Genomic DNA, 16,660 nt, shown 5'->3' on the forward strand with positions numbered 1-16,660 from the left:
GTGTTATTGAAGTAGTACAAAGCATTCAAACCAAACAATTATTGTTTTAATTACAATCCAGCAGGAAAACCACTCAAAAATGTAATTAAAATTCCTATCGACCACTAGAGCAACACTTTACAAGCACGTTTGTGTTGTTTTAGTAAACACTCCTTACACTCGTTAGTGTTTCCATGCCTCATCACACAATTTTACCGGTGATGACAGTGTGCTGTTGATGTGACACACTCTGAGAGCTATGCTGTTCCGAGACACTGAATCCCAGGTTCTTGAAAACGTTTTCACTGTCTACCCAGGACTGCTGGAAATTCTTTAGAAGTTGTTCTGCTGTAGCCTCAGGTGGGACATCCAGGACATAACCCTTGCCTCGAACCACATCCGCGTATGTTGGTGGATCAAGACGTGTTGTCACACTCTGAGAATGAGCGGTGCTCTGGCTTCTCGACCCCACCACCTTGTTACCAAACTCATCAACGGTTGAGTAATGTTCCGTTACTGACTTTGCCTCAGAGAAACCTGTGGGTTCTGCTAATTGCTCCTGCATCTCCAGGTTCTTTTTATCATCTCTGAGATATTGGTGGGCCTGCTCACCCATTTCAAACACATTCTTCAAGGCCTTGATATCGAAGGATGGAATCTCTTCCACCTGGGAAGATTTTTTCTCCGGTTCATGCTCTGCATCTTCAGTATCACTACCAAGTCTCTCAGGAATAACAATCGGATCCTTTCTTATATACACTGTGGACTTTGGGGACTCAAATTTATTGACAAGTCTGGACAGGTCAACCCTGGGCATGTCCTCTTTCATTCTCTCGTGAAAATCAATAGGGACCCCTGTCTCATTGTCCTCTTCAGACCCCAGGCGTTCTGGGATATCAATAGGATCTTTCCTCATATAGTGGCGGTTCATCTCTGCCTTCTGAGCCTCCTCAAAAAACTCTTTCTTGTCTTTTACACTAAACATGGAGTCTTTATTGGACTCTATGGATGACTGCAGCATCGATGACTCCATCATGTGGCTCTCAAAACTGATCTCTTGGTGGGTAGATGAGTGAGAGTTCTCTGTTTCACCTAGCAGAACAACTTGCTCAGGCAAAGACACTGGAAGAGGAGACATGCCATGAGAGAGTATGGTAGTGTCTCGTAGTTTGGCTAACTTCTCCGAGCGACTAATAGTGGGAGAGGGTGTAGCTCGGCTAAAATGTGTGGATGATTCAGACCAGCGTGGTGGGGGTGTTGGGGTAGCACCTGATCTGTATAGTGGAGGTGAGTGGGTGACTAGCAGAGGGGAGTCTGTCCTTTTGGCAGTCTCAATGCAAATATATGTGGGAGATGGCGTTCTCATTCTAAGCTCAGTTTTTAAATCTATATTTTTGATGTCTTGAACTGTTTTCTCAGTGAATTTCTTCTGAGAGTCCACTTTAGCAGAACCAATGCTAATTTTTGATATTTTCTGTGTTGCTCCCCCAACAGCCTTCTTCTGTTCAACTGACTTAGACTCAATCTTTTCCAGTGCAGCCAAATTTGCCTCTAAAAAAGTGAGTTTCAGTTGAGCCAGGTTCTTCACATAGACAATGATCTCCTGAAGTTTTTGCTTATTATACTGTGCACGACTCAGTTCTAACTTTTCAGTGTCTCCTAGCAACCATTCTGGGATCATAGCCAACATTATCTTGAATACCTTAACATCCATTTTTCCTGATTCCTGCATCACCTTGATATGACTGAGTAATTTTTGTATCTCCTCATATTTCTGCATATCTAATGTCTCGACTGTATATTCCTTAATTTCTTTTTCTGGGTTCTGTTTAATGGCCTCTGCATCACCTGCTGGCATTTCCGAACTTTTTATGTGCTTCTTGATCTGAAATTTTCCCTTTTGTTGAATACTTTGCTGCTGAACTGAGCTCTGACTGACCAACTTCTCTTCATGTATGAGAACATGTTCCTCTTTATTAGCCTGCTGAGAGTGAACAACTTTTGTTTGTCCTGACACTTGCTGATTAAGTTCCATAGACATGGCTGGTAGAATATGATGCATCTCTACTGAAGGTTTTGGGGCCACAACAGGCAGCTGCTTTTTTGGCTTTTGCATGGTTTTTTTCAGATCATTTTCCAGCTTGGTGTCCTTGGTTATTTGCTCCACTTGCTCTTGCTTTTCCATTTTAGAGGAACCCTGATCCACATATACCTGAGATATAGTTGTTTGCTCCACATTCTGGGATGCTTCCATCTTTTCTTCTAGCTTCTCCTGTTTGGGCATTTTAATTGTTTTAACTTTGAAGCTTGGGGTCACTTTGGGAATCTTTGTTGGTTGTGGGGACACAGTCTTTGTTTCTTCAGTTACAGTTTCTTCAGCTTTTTTAGAGACAGCAGATTGACACTGAATAGTTGCTTCAGATTGAGTAGATTGTATAGATTGAGTAATGGCTCGTTTGAAAATAGTTGTTTGAGAACTTGCCTTTAGACTTTCTTGGTGCTCACTTGTTGGTGGGGAAGGGATTGGTGATTTTGGCTGAACTTTGATTTCAGCTTTGGCTTGTGTGACTTGCTTTTTATCAGAGGTAACTTCAAGTTTCTTACCTATTTGGGGAAAGAAAGGTTTCCCCACCTGAAAGGTTTTAGGTACCTTTTGTGGAGTTTGGGGCTTAGCTACTTTTGAGGATGGTTCTTCCTGTATTCCTGTGGCTGTCTCTTTGGGCACTGTGACTGGCACACTAGGACAGCCTTGGTGTGCTTCAACTGTAATTTGTGACTGGATGTGTTTCTCTATGGTCGACTCTGCTCTGGTATTCACCAAATCTAAGTCCTGAATATGAATGTTTTCAGGAGGAGACGTTGGAGTAGACACTGTCTTACTCTTCTCGGCTTCATCTCTTTGTTTGCGGTACTTTTCTTCTGCCAGCATGAGTGGTGTTTTGAATTTTCTTGCATAAGGCCTGGGCTTTGGATCAATATCTTGCTCTGGGGGTGGTGGAAGTTTTATTGGAGGAACAAATACTTTTTTAGGCCGAGAGGATTCTTCTGGCTTTGCTGTTTGCACTGGGATTTTTGAGGTAATTTCAGTGACTGCTGGAAGTGGCATCTCGAGTGACTTTGCATTTTCATTGTGCTTTTTCTCCTTCACGATGGTTTCTGTGACTGAAGTAACATGTTTTTCCTCTTTTTCCTTCTGTTCATGCACAGAAGGCTGTGGAGGAGGTGGTGGTGGAGGAGGTGGTGGAGCAGGTTGAGCAGTTTGTTTTTTCTGCCACTTAGCCTTGGGTGGATCGGACTGCTTAGGAGGCTCAGGCTTAGGCACTTTAAATATAGGTCGGCCCTTTGGCTTTGCAGGGTTTGGCTGAGTTACTGAGTACAGTTCTTGTTGCGATGGGGGCGGTGGGAGGAGGTCTTGAGGAGGAGGGGGAAAAAACTCAGGCTCTGCTTCAATGGCAGGTGGAGGAGGTGGGGGTGGCAGGGAAGGATCGCTATCCAGATGAGGATGAGGAGAGCTGCAAGGGTCTGTGACTGGAGAGGGAGGAGGAGGAAGCGAGAACTCTGACTCGGAAGGTGGCGGAGGAGAGGTTGGAGGAGGTGGGAAGTGAATTTCTGGCTGTGATTTCTTTTTGATCATTCCCTTTGGATTCAGGTTGCGGTTCAGACTCTTGATGTTCTGCTCAGTCTTTAGGCTCTTCACATTTTGATCTGATTTTAAATTCTCTGTGTTCTTTTGTGTAATTGTTGTGTGCTCTTTTGTCACTGTGGTCTGAGTGACTGTCTTTATTTCTTGGGTTTGCTTCGTTGTTTCAGTTGTTAGTTTTGACACGTTTGTGTCAGCAGAGGACACAACAGCATTTTCAGTTTTTTTATCACCTGTTTCTTTTTTTTCTACACATTTCTTTATGATTGCAGGTGCAGGGCTTCCTTTTTGTTTTACTTGCTTCTCTTTTACATTTATCTTTTGTGAGATCTGGGATGATTCTGAGTGGCCAACTGATTTAATTTGATTGGTTTTAGAACTTTGCTCTTGAGTGAAAATCTGATCTTGACTTTGATTGGATTTGACCTCTGTTTGTTTTTGGGTACTCACACCTGCTTCACTCTTTTTGGGCATATTTTTTGAAGGGTGTGGATTTGAAATCTCAACCTTGGCTGTAGCAGGGCATTCGCAAACATCTACCTGATAAATACTTTTGGAAGTTTTAACTCTACTGGAAGGATTTATTTTTGACTTTTGACTGGACTGTTCTTTCTTCTTCATAAGACATTTGATGGTCCCATGAACATCTCCCTTGACCACTTCCTCTTTCTCTATCTGGCTTTGTTCCTGCTCATGAAGAGATTTTATTGACATTTTAACATCACCTTCTGTGCTAGCTCTTCTTTGCATATGAAGAGAGGCAGGTTCCACAGGTTCCATTAGAAGCTGGATGGTGCCCTTTACATCACCCTGTTCACTCACTTGATGCTGGACAAGTTTCTTCTCAGTTGATGCTTCCTGTAAATTCAGTAAAGCTGCCTGGATGTCACCTCTGACAATTTCCTCTTTGTCAACCTCTTTTACTGCCTGTTTCGCCTCTTCAAGGGATTTTAACGTTCCCTTAATATCACCAGCTACCACATCATCGATAATCACTTCAGTCTTAGCAGTTGTTGATCGTTCAAGACTTTCAAGGGCACCTTGAATGTCCCCACAAACAATCTCAGGTCTCTCTATTACTTTGAGTTGGTTCTGGGCTTCTTCCAACGATCTAAGTGTGGTGTTGATGTTGCCTTTCACCACCTCCTCTTTTTCAACGGTTTTGTGCTGATTTACTGCTTGGGTAAGTGAGTCAAGGGCTGCTCTCAAGTCTCCCTTTACAATTTCCTCCTTCTCAACATTGTGCAAAGACAGGACTGGTTCCATCATAAAAACCTGGACTGTGTTGTGAACGTCCCCAGGAACAATTTCATCTTTAGCCACAGTTCTTCCAACTTCATGACGACTGTTTCTCAGGATCAGTTTTGTATTCTCCACATCACCTCCGATAATCTTTTCTTTAGCTGTTTCATTATAGGTTTCATCTGATCCTAACTGAAATTGTTTTAGATAGTCCAGGGCTCCAGACTCGATACAAGTTGAATAGAAACTGACATTACCTCTCTCTGTATCACTTATTTGTATTTTAGAGGCCTGGTCTTTGCCATCACTGTTGTACAACAGCCTGTTTACAGTTCCGCGGACATTTCCTTTAACAATGTCCTCTTTTGCAAGTCTATTTTCTTCTTCCTTGTTCAACAGGGCATATATAGTCATCCTTACATCTCCTTTCTCATCTTCCTGAATTAAAATGCCATGTTTCCCTGTTCCGTCCTTCTTCAGCAGGTTGTTTATTGCTTCTTGTATGTCTCCTCTAATGATCTCTTCCTTCTCAACATTAACATCCTTATCTTGACTAAAGAGCTGTTTAACTGTTGTGTTGATGTTTCCCCTCTCCTCTACATCAATAGTAATGCCTCTCTCTGTTGTCTCACGTCTATTGAGCAGGTTCATCATGATGCTATTCAGGTCTCCTCGAATAACCTCCTCTCTTTGGATCTCTGGAGACTCCTGATTGAGCAGTTTGTACTTGGCCATCCGAATGTCACCAATCTCATCTGCTTCTAGAATAATCCCCTGGGAGTCCACCATTTTCTGACTGTAAAGTTCCTCTAATGTTTCCTTGACACTTTTGCCAATGATCTCTGTCTTCTCTACATTGGTCTCGTTAAAGTCAGTCAGTGCTGTAGTTTCAAAAAGCCATGTCGTAGTCTTTACATCGGCTTTGGGAATTTCCTCGCGAGAAACCGTGATTTCTGTTCCATCACTCTCCTTAATGCAATCAAGAGGTTGCTTTTCAAAAAGCCATACCGACTGTTTAACATCACCCTTCAGCACTTCCTCTCGTGTTACTTTTTCCATATCATCATATTCGGAGCCCTCTCCGCGGATCTTGTCAATTGTACGTGTTTCAAACATCCATGTGGAGCTTCTCACGTCCCCTTTTTGTATTTCACTTACACTCACTGTTCTCACATGTTTCTGAGACATGTCATCGTTTTCAAAGCGCTGCATGTTGGTTTTGACATCTCCACCCTGAATATCTGCAACTGTCTTTAAAGTAACCTTCATATCCTCAGTAATTTGATCAAGGGGTTGAGTTTCAAACCTCCACCTCGCTGTATTGACATCACCTTTCTGTATGTCTTCCTCAGTAACAGCCTTGATTAGATAAACCTCATCTGTCTCTCTAATTGAGTCTAGCGGCTTTGTCTCAAACAGCCATCTCGCCCCAATGACGTCACCTCTCAGAATTTCCTCTTTAGTGACTGTAGTAACTTCATGAAAGTGTCCTTCTTTGTCTCGAATAGCATACAGAGGTTGGGTCTCAAACATCATAGTGTAGTTTTTCACATCTCCTTTTTCAATCTCCTCTCGGATGATGCTCTGTAGCTTGTTGATCTCTGTCTTCGAAGAATCCTCTTGAATCGTATCCAGGGAATAGGTTTCAAAGATAAAACGACCTTTGTCGACATTCCCGCCTTTAACATCCGTGACTGTACGCACCTCTCTGGACTCTTCAGCATTCTCCCTGATGGCATCAATCGGCTGATTTTCGAACATCCAGGTGCAGTTGACGACATTACCTTTCTGGATATCATCAGTTTGGCGAGACTTTAGTTGCTGCATGGTCTCCTCTGAAGTGGAGGTCATGATGTCAGCTGCCTGGGTCTCGAATATGTACTTCATCCTTGACACATCTCCAGACTGGATATCAATCTGTGTGACTCGCTTGAAGCTATTCTGATCCTCAGTGCCTTTAATATTCTCCAAGTTTTCCGTTTCAAAGAGAAAGCGGGCCAGACGTACATCCTTGCCTTGAACATCCTCTTGTTGAACCGTACATGTTTTTAAAACAGTCTCAGATTCGTCTTTGATACTGTCGAGGTTCTGGGTCTCAAAAAGCCAAGTACAGGTTTTAACATCACCCTTCTGGATCTCTGTCGCGTCCTCCGTTTTTACCTCTGCCTTTTCGTACAGCTCATCCATCGGCTGAGTCTCAAACAGCCACCTGCAAGTCTTGACATCACCCTTTTGGATCTCAGTGGCTTCGTTCTTTCTGTTGTCCTCTTCTTCCATGTTGCTGAAATATTTGATCCCATCTAAAGGCTGAGTTTCGAACAACCATTTCGCTGTTTTGACATCCCCTGATTCAATCTCCTGCTTTGAAATTCCCTTGATAATCTGGAATTTGTTGATACTGTCGTCAAACTGGTCGATCGGACGAGTCTCAAACATCCACTTGCAGCTTCGGACATCACCCTTTACAATTTCCTCACGGTGTACGGTTTTGACTTCATGGTATTGTCCTGAGCTATCCTCTATGGCATATAAGGGGGTGGACTCAAAGAGTACTTTGTTAGACTTCACTGATCCACTTGTGACACCTTCCACTGCTATCTTCTGTGTATCTGTGCACTTGCTCAGATCCAAGGTCTCAAATATTTCTTTACAATTGATGACATCACCCTTGTCTAGCTCCTCAAGCTTAACCGTTCGAGTGATTTCTTTTTTATCCTCCCGAATTTGCTCGAGAGGCTTGCTCTCGAATAACCACCTCTGATGTCTTACATCTCCTTTCTCCTCCTCCAAAGCAACAACCTTTTCTAGTTTTCCAACTTCGGGCAACTCCTTTAGGTTTTCCATTGGCACAGTCTCAAACAAATGCCTGGCCGATGTTACATCGCCTCCAATGATCTCTGCTGGTTCCGAAGGCCTGGCATTGTCATTATCCCTTAATGAGTCCATAGGCTGTGTCTCAAAAACCATGCAGTGTCTTCTAACATCTGCTCCCATGATCTCTTCTTTTTGAGTTTTGGTGTGTTCCATTTCTTCATCTTTGATTTGATCTAAAGTCTTCGTCTCAAAAAGCCACCTACCCCGATTTACCCCACCCTGATAATTTTCTTCCATTGACACCCCGCAAATGATCTTAACTTTGGTTGGGTCTTTGTTAATCATATCCAGAGGCTGGGTTTCAAAAAGCCAGCGGGAGGTTTTTACGTCCCCCTTTTCGGTTTCTTCACGGCGCACAGTTGTAATCTCCAACATCTCACCTGAATCTCCACGAATGACACACATAGGATGTGTTTCGAACATTTTGGTCGTAGTTCTGACCTCACCTTTAATTTCCTCCAGTTCTGATTTCAGCTGTAGGAAGTGGGTCTCATCAATTGTCTCAGTGTGGCCAAGGGAATCAAGATGCTGAGTCTCAAACAAGTATCTGGCAGTTTTTACATCTCCTCCTGCAATATCTTTGGTATACACTGCATGTTCCTCTTCATCATCTTCTTGGTAAATTTTATTCATAGTGTCTAGAGGCTGTGTCTCAAATAACCAGGTCGCAGTTTGCACATCTCCTCTTGCTAGATCTGTTAGTTTTCTACTAAGCTCTACTGAGTCGGGGGTTTCTGTACCAAGAGCATCAATAGGTTGTGTTTCAAACATCCATGTTGTGTATTTAACATCTTTCCCAGCAATTATTTCCTGCTGTGCAATGTTTCTGCTTTCATTCTCATCTGGTGTGTCATCTTTAATAGTATCAAGTGGCTTGTTCTCAAACATCCAACGCATTGACTGCACCTCGCCTTTTAGAATCTCATCCCATTCCAAATACTCTCTTTCCGGGCTCATACATTTCCCAGGACTGCTGCCGTTGTTCTCAAACACGTAGCGCGCTTGCTGCACATCACCACTAAGTTCCTCGTCACTATCTACGTGAGAGTGCTCCATCTCAGTAATAAAGTCCCGCTCCAGGTTTTTGCGTACCTCTGGATGGATATGCTTGTACAAGCGTTTCAGCTCATAGAGGTTCCTCTGCTTGGAATACTGCTCCTTGGTGATTGGATATTTTTGGCATCCATGTTGATCAGGTGGCTGAGGAGAACTGCAACACAGTTCCTCAACAGGGACCTGAAGAAGGTCTGCGGTTGGTGGCGGTGGTGGAAACTGCTCAGCGCTTTCATGATGGGCGGATGAGGATGCGAAGCTAGCGGAGCTCGTCTTTGCAGTTTTGTTAACAGACTCGTAAGCACTTTCTGTTTCAACTTTGGATGATGACATATTTACTGGTGCCCACTGAAACTGGTTGTAATCAAGATCAATCTTTGTTGGTGAGGGAGGAAAAGAGTAATCATTTTAGTAAATTCATCATCATGAAATATTGAAAGTTTTCAAAAAAAACATTTCATAACGTCTGCTAATTCATTGTTAATTCATTTTAACAGGGAACAAAAGAATTACAATAGAACTCCTGCAAGTGACATCCTGATTTAATTCAAAACTGGTCAGGACCTACTGAAATGTAGGAACAAGATCTTATGTGTGGCCAAAGCTCAGTAATGCATGAGGACAGTATAAGTGCAGACACTGATATGTTGTGATCACAGTGCTTCTAACTGATGTGTACTTTTGCATGTTCTGTATATAAGGGGTGTAACAGTTTGGATATAAGAATTTATAAGGCAATAATTAAACTCAGTGGACAGTAACAAAGTAAATGTAATACGTTACTGTATTTATGTAGCTTTTTTGCGTATCTGTACTTTACTGAAGTGTTTCCATTTAGGGAAACTAACATTTTTCAGTATATTAATCCAAGTAAAATTCTCAATTTCAATGTAAATAGTATCTAATATATGTAACACTAAACATTTTAGGTCCATCATCTACAAAAAAACCCCAAACTTTCCAGTTTCTTCAGATTACTGAATCATGGCCATGTTATTTATATTAATTGCAGGTTTGTAATAAAAGATTTACAAAATAAAATGAAAACAGAAACTGTAGCATTATAAAAGCTTTGGCCTATAACGTGTCATCCATTTCACTTTTATGTTTCTAAAAATGTTAAAATGTCCTGATACTCATCTCTCTAATGAAAAAAAAACAGGTTTTTGATTATAATAAATCTGATTGGATGATTGGTGAAAGGATGCGGTTCATTGTGCACTCGTGGCCCTTCATTACCTTGATGTGTTTGCTTGGAGTGGCTTCTTCAATGTTTTTCTCGTGCTGCTGCTTTAGTGCTTGGGTGGAGATTTTGGCCAGCTCCTGATCTCCAATCACCACCACTAAAAGCGCAGGAGCAGAACCAAAAAAATAAATTAATCCATAAGTGCACATTAATTAATTCATTCATTTTGCATGGCATTAAAAAGCCAATGGGATTTGACACGCCTTATTAACGTACCTTTTTCATCAAAATGGTTCCCAAAGCTGGATGCTACATTCTGCTGAAGTTTCTGGTCCTGTGACATCTGCATAAACACAACAGACATATTAACACACACATACCAACATTCACAAACCCAAGCAGCGTTTTTTGCATTCTTGCATACAACTGTCATACCTTGATATCGTGACTCTCTCTCACACTACTCCTCACACTCGTTTCAGATGAGCTCATGACTTCCTGTTAAAAAACACAACAACCTTTGCATCATAAATTGATTTTATTTCTATAGCAATTTTCACATTGGACATTGTCTCAAAGCAGCTTTACATAATATAAGAATCCAAATTCACTTATATTTAATTGATCTGTATTTATCCTTGAATGAGCAATAAATGGTATGAGAAAGAAACCTTGAGAGGAATCAGACTCAACAGGGAACCCATCCTCACCAAGAGCGTAATTATAAATCATTAAAACATGACACCGTTGAGTGAGAAATATCATGAGCATTGGAGTATGCAATTATATGTAATGTTCTTTAAAGTTTTATGCAGTAATTTGGGATTGTGGAACCAGGAGCTCCTGAGCAACTCATAAATGAGATAAAAATCTGAGATCCTAGAACTACATATATATTCAAAAAATAAAAAAGGTGTTTTATACCCCAGCTTTGTTAGGAAGGCAGGGTCAGCCATGATTAAGCACCCCTGGAGCTCAAAGGGTTAAGGGTCTTTCTTAAGGGCCCCAACAGTGGCATCTTAAACTTCAGACCTTCAGGTCAGGTAACCAGAACCTTATATATAGCATAGCCTGTTTATGGTCTCAATATCTTGTACTCTCATTGCAATGTATAATTGGAAATGTGGGATAATACAGGGTTTCCCTCGGGTCTTAAAAAGTTGTAAATTCGCTGGTCTCGGTCTTAAAAACTTTGAAACAGGTCTTAATTTTCCGATGCCCATGTAACGCTGCCCTCTAACGCTCTTTAAAATGCTCGTTGAAATACGTGGTGTTTCCGCGGTGTTGTAATTTTCGTTCTTTCGCAAAGTCCAAATATAATTAGCTGTATGATGATTACAATTGAGACCAACCTGCAACAGCCAATCAGCTTTCTGTTCATTTTTTTCCGTTATGAGGAAGTGTACGTTTAGCCATACTTGGCTTGAAATAAATGAATTTAGGTCTCGGTTAACGCCAGTCGCTAACAACGCATTTGTGTGTTTTTGATGTTATACAGGTCTTAAATTTAGATTTTTAATAATCTTAAAAAGGTTTTTCAAAGTCTTACATTTGACTTTTTGCAACCTGCAGAAACCCTGAGATATTAAAGGCAAAGATTATGCATTGTGACATTTTGGTCAAAACGTCTTCAATGTGTATCTGTGTGTGTATCTCTGTGTGTGTGTGTGTGTGTGTGTGTGTGTGTGTGTGTGTGTGTGTGTGTGTGTGTGTGTGTTGTTACCTGTCTCTGCTGGTAGTGGTATTGTGTGACTGTGTTTTGAGATGAGGAACTGACTTTCTGGCTCTCAAACTGTTTCTTCACGCTGGCCAGTCCACCTGGCAGAGAGCATGCCTCAGAATCTTCCATGACCTACACACACACACACACACACACACACACACACACACACACACACACACACACACACACACATAGACATTAGTGAGACATTGTTGCTTGGAAGCATGATGCTGAAAAACAGTGTGGCATGTCTTTCTCTCTCTCTCTCTCTCTCTCTCTCTCTCTCTCTCTCTCTCTCTCTCTCTCTCTCTCTCCCTCTCTCTCTATCAATCTATTTCTCTCTCTCTCTCTCTCTCTCTCTCTCTCTCTCTCTCTCTATCAATCTATTTATCTCTCTCTCTCTCTCTCTCTCTCTCTCTCTCTCTCTCTCTCTCTCTCTCTATCAATCTATTTATCTCTCTCTCTCTCTCTCTCTCTCTCTCTCTCTCTCTCTCTCTCTCTCTCTCTCAGGCCCGTTCTCTGAGATCAGCTCACACAGTGATAAATATTAATCAGGAAGTGGAAGAGGGAAGAGGAACCCTGTCTCTCGGCTCCGTATGCTTGAAGCGGTAAATCAATAGCTCTGTGTGTGTGTGTGTGTGTGTGTGTGTGTGTGTGTGTGTGTGTGTGTGTGTGTGTGTGTGTGTGTGTGTTTACCACACTAGCGGTGCTTTTCTCCTCCTTGCTGATTGCAGCCTTGTACAAGGCCAGTCGTTCTTTTAGAGGAACAGTCTCGACTTCACCTTCAGTGCCGCCGATTGAAACTGCGCCGCAGTCTGGAGCTGCAATACAAACACGCTTGTGTTTTTTTTTCTAGCTTTCATGAAATCACCAAACTGTACACACTGTTCACTGAGTCTGAAGGTTTAAAGCAGAACCAGAACTTGTCTTGATTTTTCCGAGCAGTGGAACATTGCTCTTGGTTTGTTTCGGCTCATCAGTGTGCCGCATTTGACCTGCAAATTCTCCCCTTCGCACTGGCACATTATTTCATTACTCATCCTCTTTCTCTCTGTTTTTCTCTATCAGTCATCAGTACTGTATTTCTCACTGAATCTTATCATTTCTCTCTGTTTCTCTGTCTTTAATGGTCACTCCCTTTTTCTCAATCATTCTCTGTCTCAATTTTAGTCTCTCTTTCTTTTGCCTTTTCTTTCTCTGTCTCCCTGTTTGTTTGTCCTTCTTTCTATTTTCCTCTTATTTGCTGTCTATCTTTCTTAACGTCCTTCTCTCCCTCTATCTGTCATTCTCTTTCCCACACTTTGTCTCACTTTATGTCTCACTCTGTCTCTAATTCTGATTGTCTTTTCCTCTCACTTTCTATATCCTGTATCTCTTTCCGTCTGTCTCTCGCTATTGTCTCAACCGCTCTTTCTATCAATCTACCTGTGTCTGTCTGTTTTTCTTTTTCTTACACTTTCCAATTTAGTATTCTCTGTCTTTCTCACTTCCTTTATCTATCTGTCTTTCTTTTCTTTCCTGTTTCTTATTTAACCCCGTTGTACTCTCTCTCTCTCTTTTCTTTTTCCTCACTCATTCTCCCTTTCTCTTTCATCTCTCCTGCTCTTTGTATCAGTCGTTCTCAATCTGCGTCTTTTTCTTTGTCAGTCTGTCAGTTTCTTACACTTTCTTTTTCTTTAATTATGTATCTCTGTATGTCTGTCTTTTTCTCTTTCTCACTTTCTATATATCGCTCTCAATCTTTTCCTTCCTGTGTCTCCTTTAACTCTGTTTCCATTAAAGTTACTTGTATTATATTCGCTCTCTTGCTCTCTATACATGTATCTTTTTTCTGTCTGGCTCTTTTTATCAGTTGTTCTCAAGCTACATCTTTCTCTTTCTCAGTTTCTTACACTTTCTTTTTCTCTAATTTTGTATCTCTGTATGTCTGACTTTTTCTGTTTTTCTCACTTTCTCTCTCTCTCTCTCTCTTTTATTTTGAGGTATGTCGTATGAAGGACGCTGTTGTAAAAGTGTAAAATGCAGAGGCATGAGAATCAGATCCCTCACCAGCCCCAGATATTTAAAGAATCCTGACAATAATTATGAACACAAACGGTCTAATACCCCGTACATGAGGATTTTGTAGTAAAAATTAGCAGATATCATTAACATCTAAATGATTTTTTTTCGGTGATGACTGAGTGATTACAGATTTAGTTGTCTCGACGTTACGGCTTCATAAACCTGCATGCTGCTCTTGCATCAGTTGAGCACTGCAAGCACATCACGTGACAAGGATATGTTCCACAGGCTGTTAATTTTAACAGGGCTGCTATTTAGGGCATGTCAGGGTAAAGCTATCCAGGCAGAGACAGAGACAGAGAGACAGAAATGTGTCTCGAATAGACTGGGTTTTTAGTGGCAGCTGGTCAGAAACTTAACACCTGTAACATAGAGGACACACGACACTCTTTAAACAGAGGGATGGAGGGATGCAGAGATACAGGGATCACAGAGACACACAAATATCAGGTCCTCACATTCCATGAAAACCTGAGTGCTCGGGGTAATGAGGACGTCAAGATGAATTACAGTGGTGTGGAGTTAAAAAATATCGAAATCCTGCTGTGTCATGTTTCAGGAAAAAACAGAGACACTGAGAAAGAAAGGAAGAACTTTCAGGAAGAGGAACTTCCTAAAATTCAGAAGGATAAGAATGTATTTCTAGAAGATTCCACAGTTAGTGCCACAATTAACTATTTAAAATCAGCTATTTCTTTTTTATCATTATCTTCATTAGAAAGTATCCCATTCCAAATAATCAAAACAAATCTCTCTCTCCCTCTCTCTGATTCTGTCTTTCTATCTCTTCTATAAGATATTTCTAGGGTTCGTCTCTATTCTGAGCGCCTTCAAAGAGGTCTTGGACATACAGGCCATTTGAGACGGGCCCCATTCTGAGACATCCGAATGAAACTTTTATAAGGTCTTTCCCTAACAGAGATATCTTCAAGAATGTTTTCACATCCCATTTCCTCACACAATCCTGCCCCAAAATCTTAACGTAAAACATTTCTTTCTCAACTGAAGAAAAGAAAAGAACAGAAAAGATGTAGGTTCAGGAAGGGATTTGAAATAAATCCAGAACCAAAAGTTAGTCACAGAAACAAAGCTTAAAAGTCGTAGAACTCAGAAAACAGCTGAAATGTTCTCAAATCTCATTGAACATCGATGAACAGACTTAGTGCCAAGTGTTAGGAAACAAAAACGACTAGATTAAACGAAATTAGAAGATCATAGAGAAGGTTCAGGTTTTACAATTACTTCATATAAACATTATATATACATTGTTACATTCCAATATTACATTTCGCACTTCCTGCTAGATGTATTTCTAACTCGAATGTGCCACGTTTGATGCCACTTGCTTTATTCCCTCTACCCCGTCTCTGTAAAACAGTACTCACCTTATGTAGCTGGACCACTGATAATATCGATTCACTTGGATGATACAGATCCCACCTGGAGATTCCAGTTAACTCGCTAAGCCTTGCCTCAGTTTTTAAGTGTGTATGAGTGTGAGTGTTTGGAGACCAGCTCCTGATTTCAGTCCTGTTCACTTCAGAATGCCCGAGGACCGAGACAGCTGGTTTTATTTTAGACACCCCCCTCCCTCACTCCCTCTCTTACCCGTCTACCCCCTCTCTCTGCCCCCCCTCCCTTCTGTCCATTTAAAAAAAGATGACCAGCATCAGGAGCATGGTGGCCCTTTTTAGCTCAGCTACCAGACATGCCCTTAACCTGAAGTCATAGAGAGAGACAGTGTCAGTCAGTCATGCCTCACACACACTCTATCCCACACACACAGTCTGAGACGTCATGTTCAGTCACGCTCACTTTAAGTTAGACTGACAAATCAGATGTACATGCAGGAAGAAGGTTTTCTGGAATCACCCACTGAGAGTTCCCATGAGTCAATAAATGACGATGGTCAGGTGAGATATATATATATATATATATATATATATGGGTCATTGATATATACATATATCAATGACCCAGATTTGTTTGAGCATCATATATATATATATATATATATATATATATATATATATATATATATATATATATATATATATATATATATATATATATATATATATATATGATGCTCAAACAAATCTGGGTCATTGATATATATATATATATATATATATATATACACATCATAAGTTTGGTATGTGTTTTTTGAACATCCTGTTCCACATTTAGTCCCCGTTTGCTGTTATAATAACCTCCACACTTCTGATAAGATGTTCCACAAGATTCTAGAGTGTGCTTATGGAGATTTCTGGAGATTCATTCAGCCGCAAGAGCATTAATAAATTCAGGAACTGATGTAGAATGAGGAGACCTTGGGTGCAGGCATCTTCCACTAAAACTTCCAGTCAAAATTGAGGGCACTTTTAACTTGCCAATTGATTTTGCATTAAGTGGGACCATCATTACTCTACCAACAGGACAATAACCCCAAATACACCTTATGTTATGTAAGATTAGGTATTTTTCTGAAAGGAGAGCGATGGAGTGATGCATCCGATGACCTCTCCCCCACAATCACTCATCCAGTTGAGATGGTTTGGAATGATTTGGACTGAAGAGTGAAAGAAAAGCAGCCAACAAGCACACAACACCTTACGATTGTTGGAAAACCATTCCACGATACCACCTCATGAGGCGCCAAGCAAAAGGCGGCTATTATGTAAAATCGAAAATGTCAAACGTATTCTGGGTTGTTTAACACGTTTTTGTTGACGATTTAATAATTTGTTCTGTCATAACGTCAGTGTCATATATGTTCCTATTACAACTTAGCATCCCTGTGTTTACGAAAACATGCTTGCTAGTTGTTTTGTTTACCTCTGTGCTACTTGGATGAAAAAGAACGAGTCGATACACATGACGGCATGAGACTAAAATG

General features: G+C 41.0%; 1 protein-coding gene and 1 long non-coding RNA gene across 3 annotated transcripts in view; one reads left to right on the forward strand and one right to left on the reverse strand.

Annotated features, from left to right (window-relative positions):
• The window catches only part of xirp2a (xin actin binding repeat containing 2a), a 34,343-nt gene that overhangs the window by 2,548 nt on the left and 15,135 nt on the right, over window positions 1–16,660 (reverse strand). The window contains exons 1-7 of one of the 2 annotated variants that reach the window (XM_083524265.1): window positions 15,147–15,329; window positions 12,394–12,518; window positions 11,698–11,826; window positions 10,410–10,472; window positions 10,251–10,317; window positions 10,028–10,131; window positions 196–9,163 (exon numbers count right to left, since the gene is read on the reverse strand). In XM_083524265.1, coding sequence (XP_083380391.1) covers window positions 196–9,163; window positions 10,028–10,131; window positions 10,251–10,317; window positions 10,410–10,472; window positions 11,698–11,823 — 9,328 coding nt within the window. In that variant the 5' untranslated portion in view covers window positions 11,824–11,826; window positions 12,394–12,518; window positions 15,147–15,329. Of the gene's footprint in view, window positions 1–195; window positions 9,164–10,027; window positions 10,132–10,250; window positions 10,318–10,409; window positions 10,473–11,697; window positions 11,827–12,393; window positions 12,519–15,146; window positions 15,330–16,660 lie in introns of those variants that run through there. The other variant, XM_083524264.1, reaches the window with a different exon arrangement.
• LOC310717058 overlaps window positions 15,895–16,660 on the forward strand; it is a 1,278-nt gene continuing 512 nt past the window's right edge. The window contains exons 1-2 of the long non-coding RNA XR_014530737.1: window positions 15,895–16,527; window positions 16,587–16,660. The exon at window positions 16,587–16,660 is cut by the window's right edge and continues 512 nt beyond it. This is a non-coding gene — a long non-coding RNA (uncharacterized lncRNA). The remainder of the gene's footprint in view (window positions 16,528–16,586) is intronic.

Source organism: Silurus aristotelis (assembly GCF_946808225.1).
Source record: "Silurus aristotelis genome assembly, chromosome: 2".
Lineage (NCBI taxonomy): Eukaryota > Metazoa > Chordata > Actinopteri > Siluriformes > Siluridae > Silurus > Silurus aristotelis.